We start from the raw sequence: 17,680 nt of genomic DNA, 5'->3' as shown, positions 1-17,680 counted from the left end.
TGAAATGAAAAAAGGACAAAAGAGCTGTATGGTGTCCCTTACATCACTGAGGAATCCTCGAAGGCAGAAAGAGCCGTGTGGTGTTCTTAACATCATTGACGAGTCCTAGAAGGAAGACACAGTTGTGTGATTTCTCTAATATAGCTGACAAGTCCTATTAGGATAAAACATCTGTCAAGTCCTAGAAGGACAAAACAGCTGTATGATGTCCCTAACGTCACTGACGAGTACTAGAAGGAAGACACAGCTGTGGGATTTCTCTAATATAGCTGACAAGTCCTATTAGGATAAAACATCTGTCAAGTCCTAGAAGGACAAAACAGCTGTATGATGTCCCTAACGTCACTGACGAGTACTAGAAGGAAGAAACAGCAGTATGATGTCCCTTACGTCACTGACGAGTCCTAGAAGGACGAAACAGCTGTATGATGTCCCTTACGTCACTGACGAGTACAAGTAGGAAGAAACAGCTGTATGATGTCCCTTACGGCACTGACGAGTACTAGCAGGAAGAAACAGCAGTATGATGTCCCTTACGTCACTGACGAGTCCTAGAAGGACGAAACAGCTGTATGATGTCCCTTACGTCACTGACGAGTACAAGTAGGAAGAAACAGCTGTATGATGTCCCTTACGGCACTGACGAGTACTAGAAGGAAGAAACAGCTGTATGGTGCTGACTTTCAAGTTGTTTAGAAATGTTATAATTTCTTGTGTGCCTTTCGAAAAATCTTTTGCAATCGTACAATTAAAATCATAATTATAACTTATCGGGATTGAAATCCCATTAATTTTGACTACTTTCTGAAATCATGACTATATTCATTTATTCTTATTGTGTTTCATTTTGTTATTTATTTTAGTTTGTTAAAGTATAATTGTGGCATGATTATTTTTAAGTATATTTTGTATTTGAATTGTTCCGTAATTACCTAGTTGTAATAAGTATTGTTATGGTCAAAATTTAATGTTATATCGTTTCGTTATATTCTCGTCCGTCCGTATTCTGTACTGTGGTCAATAGTCAAGTCTTTTGTCTTACGTCATAGAGATATGTACGTTTTTATTGGTCCAATATTTTGGCGCCAGATCGGTTTTCCGGTCAGTGTCAAATTTACGATCGTGGTGCGGTATATACACATATATAAAGTGTGGTTTATATACATACCTGGTGCGATATATACACATATATAAAGTGCGGTTTATACAAATATCTGGTGCGTTATATACATATATATAAAGTGCGTTATATTCATATATAAAGTGCGGTTTATACAAATATCTGGTGCGTTATATACATATATAAAGTGCGGTTAATATAAATATCTGGTGCGGTGTATACACATATATAAAGTGCGGTTTATATATATATCTAGTGCGATGTAATGCGGCTTATATACATGTAGTGCTGGTTACATATATAAAGTGTAGTTTGAAAAACAACGAATTAATGGATTATATCGTTGCAGTAATACATCTAATTTCATAATATTCAAGACTAGTTTCAATATGTGACATAAGCCATCATTTCAATGATTTATATAATCAATATTCGTATAAAATTACATGTACTGTTGTCTCGCTGTATTCTATGGAGTAAATTGAATAGTGTCGGTATCCGTTATAACAACCTACCATTCTTATGAAGAATATAACGATATGTTTTATCTTGAAAAGAGTATTTCTATACTTAAATATCATCTCATTAGACGTTAAAGAGATATTACTGATATACATATATATAATATCTGATAATTAATCCAATATTTTTTCTTGATAGCATATACATCAAAGAGTAATCAATGGTTTCAGCAATACAACATCTACGCTAAAGTCATGTTAAAGTATTGCAATAGAGTACATATACACGAAACACGTACCCCGTAATGTTTATCGCGGACATCATACCACTATTATATATGTACCCAGCTACATTGAACAGGTAATCTACAAATACATATACAACGTCCTATCAATTTGCTTTATTAATTGTGATATAAAATTCGATACTGACGTTTATAGTCTACCCCTGTGTGTATGTCAGCACCAGGTCTACAGTTATACAGAAGCCTTTATCGTAAATACTCTGTCTCGAAATATCACTACCCAATACACATATAACCGATATTATCAGATGGAAACTTAAGCCGAACTGTTCGCCAGTCTGCAGATTCGTTTCAAAATATTGAAAATTAATAATATGTTAATTGATGCATGAAACGCCAGTGTGAATTTCTATTGTAATTGACATCAAAATGCGGCATTTAAAGTTCGTTTTGTTCCAGCAGAAATTCAATGACTAATATCCCACCTGTGAATACACTCCGTATATCAAACTGTATTGAATAGGAGAACGGAATCTTACAAACAGTCTCAAGACCATGGCCAAAGTCAACAAACAAAGAACGGACGATGTAAGTAATGAATCTATTTACATTCGGGGAAGTTTAAGGCCATTTAAAAATCCTGACATTCTATACAGATCATTATTCTAAACTATTGTTTTTAATGTATGGGTTTAATGTTATAGGTCATTGTTAAATCGTTTTTGGTTTCGCTGACGTATAGATAAACCCGACTATCAATTATCACAATCTAAACTTCTACATTGATTGGTGTCAATGTTGATTGATATTGATCGAGTTTGGGTATTGATTAGCAGAACACAATAGAATGAGTGGGGTACTGAAATGTACCGAATGTGTGTAGGGCAATGTTAGGCATAGGTTTGTGTATTATAATAAGGTGTGACACACAAGGGAGACAAGCTGTGGTTGGGACAGAAGTAGTCGTCTAACATCTAGTGAGTATAACAACCTTACTTGTCGTCTGACTAACATCTAGTCAGTATAACAACCTTACTGGTCGTCTGACTAACATCTAGTCAGTATAACAACCTTACTGGTCGTCTGACTAACTCCTAGTCAGTATAACAACCTTACTGGTCGTCTGACTAACATCTAGTCAGTATAACAACCTTACTGGTCGTCTGACTAACTCCTAGTCAGTATAACAACCTTACTGGTCGTCTGACTAACTCCTAGTCAGTATACCAACCTTACTGGTCGTCTGACTAACTCCTAGTCAGTATACCAACCTTACTGGTCGTCTAACACCTAGTCAGTATAACAACCTTACTGGTCGTCTGACTAACATCTAGTGAGTATAACAACCTTACTGGTCGTCTGACTAACATCTAGTCAGTATAACAACCTTACTGGTCGTCTGACTAACATCTAGTCAGTATAACAACCTTACTGGTCGTCTGACTAACTCCTAGTCAGTATAACAACCTTACTGGTCGTCTGACTAACATCTAGTCAGTATAACAACCTTACTGGTCGTCTGACTAACATCTAGTCAGAATAACAACCTTACTGGTCGTCTGACTAACATCTAGTCAGTATACCAACCTTACTGGTCGTCTAACACCTAGTCAGTATAACAACCTTACTGGTCGTCTGACTAACACCTAGTCAGTATAACAACCTTACTGGTCGTCTGACTAACATCTAGTCAGTATAACAACCTTACTGGTCGTCTGACTAACATCTAGTCAGTATAACAACCTTACTGGTCGTCTGACTAACATCTAGTCAGTATACCAACCTTACTGGTCGTCTAACACCTAGTCAGTATAACAACCTTACTGGTCGTCTAACACCTACTCAGTATAACAACCTTACTGGTCGTCTGACTAACACCTAGTCAGTATAACAACCTTACTGGTCGTCTGACTAACATCTAGTCAGTATAACAACCTTACTGGTCGTCTGACTAACACCTAGTCAGTATAACAACCTTACTGGTCGTCTGACTAACACCTAGTCAGTATAACAACCTTACTGGTCGTCTGACTAACATCTAGTCAGTATAACAACTTTACTGGTCGTCTGACTAACTCCTAGTCAGTATAACAACCTTACTGGTCGTTTGATTAACACCTAGTGAATAAAGCAGTTTTATTTGTTTTCCTTATTAGATGGATTGATATAACGTTTTTCTTGTTTACTTGTTGAATAGATGTATTCACAATAAGTAAATTATATACAATTTGAATTGCATGTTAACTAAATGTATACATACTGTACAGGTACATTATGTAAGTACTCAATTTAGATCTATACAGCATAAATATGCAACATACTGGTTTCTCATTATCGCCTAGTGTAGGAAAACTATAGTGCAGAAACGTTTGTATTGAACGTACTATTTCCTCTTGAGGAATTGAGTATTGTAATAAATATTTCCTTCTGCTCGTTTGTCTATACATAGAAGTATATAAATAAGTTTGTGTCGTCTTAAGACCTGTGAAAAATGAATGGATAAGTTCAAATGATTCTGACTATAAGCTTTAGCTTACTGTAAGGTAAGTTATAACTAAAAAATAACAGTACTGAATTATCCGATGCATAAAGCAAGATTATTTCTCTGCTTTACTACCTTGACAGTATATGATTTGTATATGTATTTCTTTGTCACCTAACATAAGATACATACACAATGTCAAACAACCATATTGACTACACTGATCATGATTTAGTTGCTGCTATAATGTTCTCATAAATAAATAAACCTTGATAAATATATTAAAGATATAGTAAACCTTTTGATCAAATATTTATGTAAGTCTGCCATAACTTTAGCGTGATATTAAGGTTATTTTGATCAAATATCTGTTTAAGTTTGTTAAAACAAGAGCAAGATATTAAGGTTACTTTGACCAGATATTTGTTTAAGTCTGCTTTAACTAGAACATGGTATTAACGTTATTTTTTTTACCAGATGCCTGTTTAAGTTTGATATAACAAGAGTATTATATTAAGTTTATTTTTTACCAGATATCTGTTTAAGTTTGCTGTAACTAGAACATGGTATTAAGGTTATTTTGACGAGATATTTGTTTAAGTCTGCTATAACTAGAACATGGTATTAAGGTTATTTTTACCAGATATCTGTTTAAGTCTGCTATAACTAGAACATGGTATTAACGTTATTTTTACCAGATATCTGTTTAAGTCTGCTATAACTAGAACATGGTATTAACGTTATTTTTACCAGATATCTGTTTAAGTCTGCTATAACAAGAACAGGGTATTAATGTTATTTTTACCAGATATCTGTTTAAGTCTGCTATAACTAGAACAGGGTATTAATGTTAATTTTACCAGATATCTGTTTAAGTTTGCTATAACTAGAACAGGGTATTAATGTTATTTTTACCAGATATCTGTTTAAGTCTGCTATAACTAGAACAGGGTATTAATGTTAATTTTGCCAGATATCTGTTTAAGTTTGCTGTACTAGAGCAGGATATTAAGGTTATTTTCGGACCATCGCTGTATTTGATATATATCTCAATTAGTAACAACGAATGGTAAAACTAGCATATAACGTTCTATATAATGAATTCTTTGAATAACATTAATCGACCTTTTGAATAACCGCGTCAATAAAAAGAAGTGTTCCCAAAGTATTATCCAAGTCAGTCCATGGTCAGCGTACCAGCCTTTGTATTAAAGGATCCAACCCAAAGAACGTTTCATATTTCTCCTTGGGTATAATTCAATAAGTCATATTTCTTGTGAAAATCCCGACATAATACGTTTAAGTACATGCACTTTGCTGACATATAATGAAATCAGTAACGAACTTAACTACGTATTTAAATGAAAAATTCGTTAGAAATGCGAAGCCAGTTCATACCTGCCAGGTGTACTGTTTAAATTATCTAAATTAATTCATAAACAGGTACACTGGGCGATTTAAATATTCATCATACATGTGGCGTTGCCAATTTGTATTCTACTTGATTACACATTGTATCGTGATTGTTTTGTTTTGAAATTCGCAAGAAAACCAATGTAATGTATAATAGAGTGATAGATATATTTATCAACATGGACGATGGCATAATAGTCGTTCTCCCACTGTGTAAGCAATATAAATCGGTTAAATGTGAATGATAACACTATTTTACTGTCCAGCCTGTTTTAATAATGAGAGAATAACAATCAATCTAATCTAGGGGGGTATATTGTAATGTTTGACATACGGATCTGAACCGCCTGGACGACCTTATGATGTCGGATAACGAGATATACAAAGCGATCATACCTAGCTGGATTTGACAATACACATTTTATATCTGACAAGTCCAAAGATTCATCCATTCGTCATGCATAAATCATGTATTTGTATAGCTGCATCAATGACTATCAGATATTACAATGCATGATATTTACCTGATAATGTCACGTCGACGATATATCCCAGTCATATTTTAATGAATGATTTTTAGGCACGTTAGATTAAATAAACATTTCTAATTCCATACTTTGTAAATGTAACATATGGAAAAAGCATTAAATTATGGCCGTCATTTTTTGATGTGTGAACATCTTGCTATGTGCCATATGACATGAGTATACTTTCACACATACCATAAGATAATGTGATGTTGCGTTCAAATTTAGAAGACCCGTTGGTATGTTCAGAAAGCTCAAAAAAATGATTCTATTTCGATCATGCTCATCATTACATTTACATTCATGCTATTAAATCAGAAGTGGGGCTGTTCTACAATGCACTCATCTCGTAAACCAGTATACAGATGTGTATATATACATATCAGACAGCGATGGTAAAACAATAGCAAGTGTTATTGTGTCGTAAAGACATGTTATGAACCAAGATAACATTGGCCATATAATTCTATGTATAGCTCTTTGTAGTAGACCCAATGTGGCCTTCTTCGCCGGTTACACAATGATTCAAATAGTCAAACATTTCTGTTATCTATTTATAGATATAGAAAGATCATCGTTTTTGTTTTACAATCGTTATAGCCTTTGTAAGAGTAGGGAAAGTATATACATTATACTGTATATCTGTGTGTAAGACCATACTAATCGTAATCTACAACCCACGTGGCCGATTCTCCATATGTCCATGAGGACTCCAGCAGAATGATTTAGTCATCATAACAACAGTTGGACTTCCTCCTAAACATGTGACAGACCATTTTCTAAAAAGCAAGTAAGGGGGTTTGACTATGTTAAAGGAGTATGTCCACAATACCTGTGACTAAAACAAGCTTGTGTGTAATTTACTCTTCTCGTCAGAGTGGGTTTTCTGTATTATATACCAGTGATGACTTGAGATATAGTCAGTGTTGATTCTCAATGTGCTGACTCTTGTTGATTCCCAATCAACACACAAAATTTCAAGACGACGTCACACTTGCACTGAAATATCATAGCATGCTATCGTGATATGAAAAGCCATAGCATACGTTTATTTTATTTGTATAGATAAGAGTTAAGTGATTAATGCATTCAAAATTCAAACAAACAAAAACAAATTATCCCTATCAAAGTATTTAATGTTGTGATATTGTGATATATAGGTACATAGACCGGAAAGTAAGCTCCATATTACAAAAAAAAACATATATTTCATCTGATGGTATATATCCTGTTTATTTAGCATGTTTAGAGTATGTCGTTAAACTGTAAGACGTATGTATATTATAATGGAGCTATGTCAGTATTCCTATAACACCAAACAAAGTGCGAGATCAGAGTTTGTGGTTAACCAAATACATGTGTCGATTGTTACAAGTTTAACAGTATACTGGGAGACAGTCTAGTACACAACATAAAAACTACTGATTCCCTCATAGGTCGATGTTGACAATAGGGACTTGACACAAATTGATAATTCATGGTCCATATATATCATATTTTACAAAAATATGGCCGTAATTTTTGGAATTTATGCCCACTCCCTCTGTTTGTGATCCCTGTATGTCCTGGTTTACCGGGAATAATTAATTGCTGGTATCACGTGTAGATGATCCGTGTACTCTAGCTGGTTTCCCGGGAATAATTAATTGCTGGTATCACGTGTAGATGATTCCTTTGTACTCTGGTTTCCCGGGAATAATTAATTGCTGGTATCACGTGTAGATGATTCCTGTGTACTCTGGTTTCCCGGGAATAATTAATTGCTGGTATCACGTATAGATGATTCCTGTGTACTCTGGTTTCCCGGGAATAATTAATTGCTGGTATCACGTGTAGATGATTCCTGTGTACTCTGGTTTCCCGGGAATAATTAATTGCTGGTATCACGTGTAGATGATTCCTGTGTACTCTGGTTTCCCGGGAATAATTAATTGCTGGTATCACGTGTAGATGATTCCTGTGTACTCTGGTTTCCCGGGAATAATTAATTGCTGGTATCACGTGTAGATGATCCCTGTGTACTCTGGTTTCCCGGGAATAATTAATTGCTGGTATCACGAGTAGATGATCCGGTTGAATTGTGTATGTTATGATCGATTTCCCATCGAAAGCGTGTTCATCCTGTATTTTTGCCTTTAAACTGCAGTCTGTATCTATGTAAAGTGTACACTTTCATGTTGTATTTATTTATTCGTTTTTGATGTCTTTTTCGCTGGTATGCATGTCTAATCAGGACAAGAGAAATATATTGTTGTTTAAACGGTACACATTCAACCCCATACTCTCAATTTTTTTACCATTTTCCATTTCAATGAGAGAGGAACATGATGTTAAATAACAGTATAATGGGAAGTGTATATTTTTTCAAATGTTGTATTTACAGCAAAAACTAAGAACATTTTGAGGATCAAACGAACCATTTTACGAATAATAGGTATCTCTATTACAGTCCTAATGTCCTTAACGTGTCTCTAGTACGGTCCTACTGTCCCTTAACGTATTTCTAGTACGGTCCTACTGTCCCTTAACGTGTCTAGTACGGTCCTACTGTCCCTTAACGTGTCTCTAGTACGGTCCTACTCTCCCTTTACGTATCTCTAGTACGGTCCTACTGTCCCTTAACGTGTCTCTAGTACGGTCCTACTGTCCCTTAACATGTCACTAGTACGGCCCTACTGTCCCTTAACGTGTCTCTAGTACGGTCCTACTGTCCCTTAACATGTCACTAGTACGGCCCTACTGTCCCTTAACGTGTCTCTAGTACGGTCCTACTGTTCGTTAACATGTCTCTAGTACGGTCCTACTGTCCCTTAACGTATCTCTAGTACGGTCCTACTGTCCTTAACGTGTCTCTAGTATGGTCCTACTGTCCCTTAACGTATCTCTAGTACGGTCCTACTGTCCCTTAACGTGTCTCTAGTACGGTCCTACCGTCCCTTAACGTATCTCTAGTACGGTCCTACTGTCACTTAACGTATCTCTAGTACGGTCCTACTGTCCCTTAACGTATCTCTAGTACGGTCCTACCGTCCCTTAACGTATCTCTAGGACGGTCCTACTGTCCTTTAATGTATCTCTAGTACGGTCCTACTGTCCCTTAACGTATCTCTAGTACAGTCCTACTTTCCCTTTACGTATCTCTAGTACGGTCCTATCGTCCCTTAACGTGTCTCTAGTACGGTCCTACTGTCCCTTAACGCATCGCTAGTACGGTCCTACTGTCCCTTAACGTATCTCTAGTACAGTCCTACTATCCCTTAACGTGTCTCTAGTACGGTCCTACTGTCCCTTAACGTATCTCTAGTACGGTCCTACTGTCCCTTAACGTATCTCTAGTACAGTCCTACTGTCCCTTAACGTGTCTCTAGTATGGTCCTACTGTCCCTTTACGTATCTCTAGACGGTCCTACTGTCCCTTAACGTGTGTCTAGTACGGTCCTACTGTCCTTAACGTATCTCTAGTACGTACGGTCCTACTGTCCCTTAACGTATCTCTAGTATGGTCCTACTGTCCCTTAACGTGTCTCTAGTACGGTCCTACTGTCCCTTAACGTGTCTCTAGCACGGTCCTACTCTCCCTTTACGTATCTCTAGTACGGTCCTACTGTCCCTTAAAGTGTCTCTAGTACGGTCATACAGTCCCTTAACGTATCTGTAGTACGGTCCCACTGTCCCTTAACGTGTCTCTAGTACGGTCCTACTGTCCCTTAACGTGTCTCTAGTACGGTCCTACTGTCCCTTAACGTATCTCTAGTACGGTCCTACTGTCCCTTAACGTGTCTCTAGTACGGTCATACTGTCCCTTAACGTATCTGTAGTACGGTCCCACTGTCCCTTAACTTGTCTCTAGTACGGTCCTACTGTCACTTAACGTATCTAGTACGGTCCTACTGTCCCTTAACGTATCTCTAGACGTTCCTACTGTCCCTTAACGTGTCTAGTACGGTCCTACTGTCCCTTAACGTGTCTCTAGTACGGTCCTACTGTCCCTTAACGTATCTCTAGTACGGTCCTACTGTCCCTTAACGTATCTCTAGTACAGTCCTACTGTCCCTGAACGTGTCTCTAGTATGGTCCTACTGTCCCTTTACGTATCTCTAGACGGTCCTACTGTCCCTTAACGTGTGTCTAGTACGGTCCTACTGTCCTTAACGTATCTCTAGTACGTACGGTCCTACTGTCCCTTAACGTATCTCTAGTATGGTCCTACTGTCCCTTAACGTATCTCTAGTACGGTCCTACTGTCCCTTAACGTGTCTCTAGCACGGTCCTACTCTCCCTTTACGTATCTCTAGTACGGTCCTACTGTCCATTAACGTGTCTCTAGTACGGTCATACAGTCCCTTAACGTATCTGTAGTACGGTCCCACTGTCCCTTAACGTGTCTCTAGTACGGTCCTACTGTCCCTTAACGTGTCTCTAGTACGGTCCTACTGTCCCTTAACGTATCTCTAGTACGGTCCTACTGTCCCTTAACGTGTCTCTAGTACGGTCATACTGTCCCTTAACGTATCTGTAGTACGGTCCCACTGTCCCTTAACTTGTCTCTAGTACGGTCCTACTGTCCCTTAACGTGTCTAGTACGGTCCTACTGTCCCTTAACGTGTCTCTAGTATGGTCCTACTGTCCCTTTACGTATCTCTAGGACGGTCCTACTGTCCCTTAACGTATATCTAGTACAGTCCTACTGTCCCTTAACGTATCTCTAGTACGGTCCTACTCTCCCTTTACGTATCTCTAGTACAGTCCTACTGTCCCTTAACGTGTCTCTAGTACGGTCCTACTGTCCCTTAACGTGTCTCTAGTACGGTCCTACTGTCCCTTAACGTATCTCTAGTACGGTCCTACTGTCCCTTAACGTATCTCAAGTACGGTCCTACTGTCACTTAACGTGTCTCTAGTATGGTCCTACTGTCACTTAACGTATCTCAAGTACGGTCCTACTGTCCCTTAACGTGTCTCTAGCACGGTCCTACTCTCCCTTTACGTATCTCTAGTACGGTCCTACTGTCCCTTAACGTGTCTAGTACGGTCCTACTGTCCCTTAACGTGTCTCTAGTACGGTCCTACTGTCCCTTTACGTATCTCTAGGACGGTCCTACTGTCCCTTAACGTATCTCTTGTACAGTCCTACTGTCCATTAACGTATCTCTAGTACGGTCCTACTGTCCCTTTACGTATCTCTAGGACGGTCCTACTGTCCCTTAACGTGTGTCTAGTACGGTCCTACTGTCCCTTAACGTATCTCTAGTACGGTCCTACTGTCCTTAACGTATCTCTAGTAAGTACGGTCCTACTCTCCCTTAACGTGTCTCTAGTACGGTCCTACTTTCCCTTAACGTATCTCTAGTACGGTCCTACTGTCCCTTAACGTGTCTCTAGTACGGTCCTACTCTCCCTTAACGTGTGTCTAGTACGGTCATACTGTCCCTTAACGTATCTCTAGTACGGTCCTACTGTCCCTTAACGTATCTCTAGTACAGTCCTACTATCCCTTAACGCGTGTCTCTAGTACGGTCCTACTGTCCCTTAACGTGTCTCTAGTACGGTCCTACTGTCCCTTTACGTATCTCTAGTACAGTCCTACTGTCCCTTAACGTGTCTCTAGTACGGTCCTACTCTCCCTTTACGTATCTCTAGGACGGTCCTACTGTCCCTTAACGTGTCTCTAGTACGGTCCTACTGTCCCTTAACGTGTCTCTAGTACGGTCCTACTGTCCCTTTACGTATCTCTAGGACGGTCCTACTGTCCCTTAACGTATCTCTAGTACGGTCCTACTGTCACTTAACGTGTCTCTAGTACGGTCCTACTGTCCCTTAACGTATCTCTAGTACGGTCCTACTGTCCCTTAACGTGTGTCTAGTACGGTCCTACTGTCCCTTAACGTATCTCTAGTACGGTCCTACTGTCCCTTAACGTGTCTCTAGTACGGTCCTACTGTCCCTTAACGTATCTCTAGTACAGTCCTACTGTCCCTTAACGTGTCTCTAGTACGGTCCTACTGTCCCTTAACGTATCTCTAGTACGGTCCTACTGTCCCTTAACGTATCTCTAGTACAGTCCTACTGTCCCTTAACGTGTCTCTAGTATGGTCCTACTGTCCCTTTACGTATCTCTAGACGGTCCTACTGTCCCTTAACGTGTGTCTAGTACGGTCCTACTGTCCTTAACGTATCTCTAGTACGTACGGTCCTACTGTCCCTTAACGTATCTCTAGTATGGTCCTACTGTCCCTTAACGTATCTCTAGTACGGTCCTACTGTCCCTTAACGTGTCTCTAGCACGGTCCTACTCTCCCTTTACGTATCTCTAGTACGGTCCTACTGTCCCTTAACGTGTCTCTAGTACGGTCATACAGTCCCTTAACGTATCTGTAGTACGGTCCCACTGTCCCTTAACGTGTCTCTAGTACGGTCCTACTGTCCCTTAACGTGTCTCTAGTACGGTCCTACTGTCCCTTAACGTATCTCTAGTACGGTCCTACTGTCCCTTAACGTGTCTCTAGTACGGTCATACTGTCCCTTAACGTATCTGTAGTACGGTCCCACTGTCCCTTAACTTGTCTTTAGTACGGTCCTACTGTCCCTTAACGTGTCTAGTACGGTCCTACTGTCCTTTAACGTGTCTCTAGTACGGTCCTACTGTCCCTTAACGTATCTCTAGTACGGTCCTACTGTCCCTTAACGTATCTCTAGTACAGTCCTACTGTCCCTTAACGTGTCTCTAGTATGGTCCTACTGTCCCTTTACGTATCTCTAGACGGTCCTACTGTCCCTTAACGTGTGTCTAGTACGGTCCTACTGTCCTTAACGTATCTCTAGTACGTACGGTCCTACTGTCCCTTAACGTATCTCTAGTATGGTCCTACTGTCCCTTAACGTATCTCTAGTACGGTCCTACTGTCCCTTAACGTGTCTCTAGGACGGTCCTACTGTCCCTTAACGTATCTCTAGTACAGTCCTACTGTCCCTTAACGTATCTCTAGTACGGTCCTACTGTCCCTTTACGTATCTCTAGGACGGTCCTACTGTCCTTAACGTATCTCTAGTAAGTACGGTCCTACTGTCCCTTAACGTATCTCTAGTATGGTCCTACTGTCACTTAACGTGTCTCTAGTACGGTCCTACTGTCCCTTAACGTATCTCTAGTACGGTCCTACTGTCCCTTAACGTATCTCTAGTAAGGTCCAACTGTCCCTTAGCGTGTCTCTAGTACAGTCCTACTGTCACTTAACGTGTGTCTAGTACGGTCCTACTGTCCCTTAACGTGTCTCTAGTACGGTCCTACTGTCACTTAACGTGTCTCTAGTACGGTCCTACTGTCACTTAACGTATCTCTAGTACGGTCCTACTGTCCTTTTACGTATCTCTAGGACGGTCCTACTGTCCCTTAACGTGTGTCTAGTACGGTCCTACTGTCACTTAACGTGTCTCTAGTACGGTCCTACTGTCCCTTAACTTGTCTCTAGTACGGTCCTACTGTCACTTAACTTGTGTCTAGTACGGTCCTACTGTCACTTAACGTATCTCTAGTACGGTCCTACTGTCACTTAACGTGTCTCTAGTACGGTCCTACTGTCACTTAACTTGTCTCTAGTACGGTCCTACTGTCCCTTAACGTGTCTCTAGTACGGTCCTACTGTTCAATTACGTATCTTCCTTTGTTTTAATGTGACTACGAGTTGATGTTGTTCTGACTGTGTTCTTCTGGCATTGAAAAGCTAGATATGTTGGGCTGACACTAACATTGATTTCTGTTAACAGCGATTTTGAATTTATTGTTGTCGTGTTCGGGTGCCTTGGTGTGGAAGTAAAGTGTCTGTTCCATTGAACTCAAATGACAAACTCGTGATTGTTTAAAACATAAAGCTATAACGATTTCCCCTAAATAACATATTCGAAATCTTAAAATCAAAAATTCCATAACGGCCCTACATAGAGTCAATAATATACCATTACAGGTAATTCCCACACGCGGCCATGTTGATTGCCGTTTATAACATGCATGAGTACAGATGCCAAGCTATTTTCCAGCTCAACCTTGTTAAAATCCTTAAAGATCCTTATAAGTCGTGCTTTTTTACGTATTCTATTACCTTTGCCATTTGTTTGCATCAAAGCTGTAAATCGTATCTTCCATTCCAGGAGATGGCCACGCCTATATTTCCGTTGCTGTCCATCCCTTGCAATGATCTAAGACCATCCAACAGAAGGCGTGCTGGTAAGCATAACCAACCCAATCTGTTATGTCTAATCGTATATAATTGTAGCAGACTCCACATGTTGCAACCACAATCACTGTATGTATGAAGATGATACGTTTCGTTGCTGTATGTAGATTAATACGTTTTGTTGTTGTCATTGATCGGTTCTCATTTTGGGAACGTTACATTAACTAGATTCGGTTGTCGGTTTAGACAGAAGACAACATTCTTCAAAATTCTTGAAATTCATAATTCTGTAGCCATGTTTACTAATCAAGAAAACTTTTCAGAAACAGCTCGTATAAGAGAGAAGTGGCTTAAGAGTAAAGGTGCACACAGTGATGAATTCGAGGAGAACATTGACTCCACCTTCCGAACAAAGCTACGACCTCCGGCGATAATAATGAGGCGACAACTAATGAACAACAGAAACGCCAGGAGTGCCACGTCAGTCGAATGGGTGAGGCCAGTCAAACCGGAAGTTGCAAGGTGGAAGAAAGAATTCGAGGAGAGATTCAAGAACCAAGTGTCAAAAAAGTAAGTTACTGTGGTGTGACATACAGTAGATCATTCCCTAATGTGGACCGACTCATATTATATCAACAGATGCTTCAATTGTTCGCATTCTCAGTGGCTTTATGATATTGTAATAACATCTACAATACCACACTTTTATAATGTGCACCATGCAATAGGTCTCACTAAACTGTGGGATGATAGGGAAATGTAGTATTATTGATTTCGTACTAACATACGAGGGCTGGTTGATAAGTTGTGAGCTTCATATTGAAGGATTTGAATTTCGCCGGTGTTTAAGGGCCCTATTGTCACTTTAATAGAACTCCATTTCTTGGCTGTTCAGAAAGTCATCCACTGCATGTTAGGGTTAGGGTGCCTGAAATAGCTGTTTTCAGTTTTGGATATAGATGACAGTAAGATGGAGCGATATCAGGCGAATAAGGCGGATTTAAAGCCACAATTCGTGAATGGCAGCCATGGCAATGACAGTCTCCTTCACCCTAACCTTAACCTATTTTTGTCCATTTTGCAAATGCCGCTTGTCTTGTTTACTTAAGAGTGCTACCTCGTCGATATAAACTAACCAAATGAGACCAGTCCTTGGGTACACTGCCCTATATAGTCAGAGAATAGTGGGACTTAAAAAGAACATCATTGAGTACCTCCTTCAATACGAGGCTTACAACATATCAATCAGCCTTCGTACATACGGATGCCTTTGTTTGCAGGGCTACCACGAAGCGACTGAGTTATGCACGTGTAATACAGCCAACCACGCCTAAAAAGTTACAGCCAATAACAGACCAGAACGAATCGAATGGTACACTTTTCTACACGACCAACACACGGGCACCACCAGGAGGAGTCCCTGAGATGAAAGGACGATACATAGTAGCGCCGGGATGGTGTTCGGAATATGTGTCGTGGCAAAGTTCCAAACTCGACAGGACGCTTTCAGAGATGCACCGTCATAGTTTATTTTGACACCAACACGCATAATCTAGATGTGTCTACGGTAGCCACAAGTGCAATAGGACGTTATGATTCTTTTCTGGAAGTCATGCTCAGTTAATGCGAATCCGACTGAAAATAATATAAGCGTTGTTGTTCTTCCACAAGTATTTATAGTGACCCATTTTCTGTCAGAAAGTGAGAAACAATAATTATGAAATGTTAATTAATAGGAAACAGACATAATTGTAACATTAATCTGTTACGTAGAGGTAGTTGGGCACATCACTAGTCACTGTTGTTTCATTTATATGGTGTACATAAATCAGTGGGTTAAAACTAATCTATGTGATTACGCTTTTAGTACTCGCGTGGTATCTCTTTATGATAGCAGCATCATTCAAAAATAGCCTCCGTGAGTTGCTGTACAATTTGACCATATGTCCTCGATACAACAAGTATCGTTACTGTAAAGGAATAAGAATCCATTTTAGTGGTTATCTTAGTTTCGCGTTCTCATGATGAAATATATAATTGCACCCATTGTAGTATCTATACTTAAAACGTGCACTCTTTCTACAGCAAGTTATGTGGATGTGCCAATTCATCATTGCAGAAATCTGCTAAAATTTGATGATGCGTTAAAATAGTCCAGAATATATACAATCGGGGCATGTCAGTACCACGGTTTGTAACAAGCGTGAAGTGATTGATGAAACCACTGTCGTGTAATTTGTAATAATCCCAAGTATCTAGTCTCACAGTACTGTATGAAATAACGTGTTTGGATATAATTAAAATGTTAATTTTTCTATGACTTGTTGATTTGTTCACGTTGTATGAAACAGAGAAATAACAAGAATTAAACTAATGATATGTTTCACATGTCCGGCGACTGTCAAAGTTTTTTTCCGGAAACGAAGTCAAGATTCAACATGATTCTATTGAAATGTGTCAGTCCCATTATTTGTATAAATTGAATCCCAGCCTCCTGGGGATGTTACCACTGAAATATCAATGTCATACATTGCTTAGTTCCAGAGAAGATGGACCCCTTTTGGCCATTTGTACAATTTTGAATCCCTACCCAATAAGGATGCTACCAGACAAATATGAGCGATATCCATTGCTTATAGTTCCCGAGAAGAAGTCGCGTATATCAATTAAGCCCAATTTCCCCTTTTGGCCCCTCCCCCTCAGGCCCTCAGGGGGTCAGACCCACTATTTCTACATTGTTTAATCCCTACCCCATATGGATGCTACCCGTCAAATATGAAAGAATATCCATTGTTTAGTTTCAGAGAAGAGGCTGTCTATATCAATTAAGCCAAACTGATATTTTTCGACCCCGCCCCTCTGGCCTCAAGAGGTCAGCCCCCATCATTTGTACGATTTTGAATCCCTACCCAATAAGGATGCTACCAGCCAAATATGAGTGTTATCCATTGCTCAGTTTTAGAGAAGTCATTTATATCAATTTAGCAAATTGACTCCTTTTTGCCCCGCCCCTCAGGCCCACGGGGGTCAGCCCCACCATATGTATAATTTTGAATCCCCAGCCTATAAGCAATGCTACTCCCTTTTGGCCCCATCCCTGGCCCATAGAGGGTCAGCCTATCATTTGTTCAGTTTTGAATCCCTACCCCATAACAATGCTTCCAGACAAATATGAGCGATATCAATTGCTTAGTTCCAGAGAAGCCCTTTATATCAATTAAGCCAAATTGACCCTTTTTGGCCCAGCCCCTCAGCCCCAAA

The 17,680-nt window shown here is 39.5% G+C and overlaps 1 protein-coding gene across 4 annotated transcripts; it reads left to right on the top strand.

Moving 5' to 3' along the window:
* Window positions 1–2,041: 2,041 nt before the first annotated feature.
* Window positions 2,042–16,739, top strand: LOC117335132. Of its 4 annotated transcripts, none has more exons than XM_033895063.1 (4): window positions 2,042–2,414; window positions 14,394–14,469; window positions 14,749–14,989; window positions 15,700–16,739. In XM_033895063.1, the coding sequence occupies exons 1-4, from the start codon at window positions 2,382–2,384 to the stop codon at window positions 15,953–15,955; spliced, it is 606 nt and encodes a 201-aa protein (XP_033750954.1). In that variant the 5' UTR covers window positions 2,042–2,381; the 3' UTR covers window positions 15,956–16,739. The 4 variants fall into 4 exon arrangements, with proteins under 4 accessions (XP_033750954.1, XP_033750953.1, XP_033750957.1 ...); XM_033895062.1 differs by having other exon boundaries at window positions 2,045–2,414; window positions 14,743–14,989; XM_033895066.1 differs by lacking the exon at window positions 2,042–2,414 and adding an exon at window positions 2,696–2,803.
* The last annotated feature ends 941 nt before the right edge of the window (window positions 16,740–17,680 follow it).

Source organism: Pecten maximus, chromosome 9 (genome assembly GCF_902652985.1).
Source record: "Pecten maximus chromosome 9, xPecMax1.1, whole genome shotgun sequence".
NCBI lineage: Eukaryota > Metazoa > Mollusca > Bivalvia > Pectinida > Pectinidae > Pecten > Pecten maximus.
The sequence above is the reverse complement of the archived record's forward strand: the minus strand, read 5'-3'. Positions and strand labels throughout refer to the sequence as shown.

Excerpts from the sequence above, each read along its gene's own strand:
- LOC117335132 (XM_033895062.1), top strand. The coding sequence starts at position 2,382 with ATGGCCAAAGTCAACAAACAAAGAACGGACGAT. Across the intron at positions 14,470-14,742 it reads ATCCAACAGAAGGCGTGCTG|AAACAGCTCGTATAAGAGAG; the intron begins GTAAGCATAACC and ends AAAACTTTTCAG. Across the intron at positions 14,990-15,699 it reads AAGAACCAAGTGTCAAAAAA|GGCTACCACGAAGCGACTGA; the intron begins GTAAGTTACTGT and ends CTTTGTTTGCAG.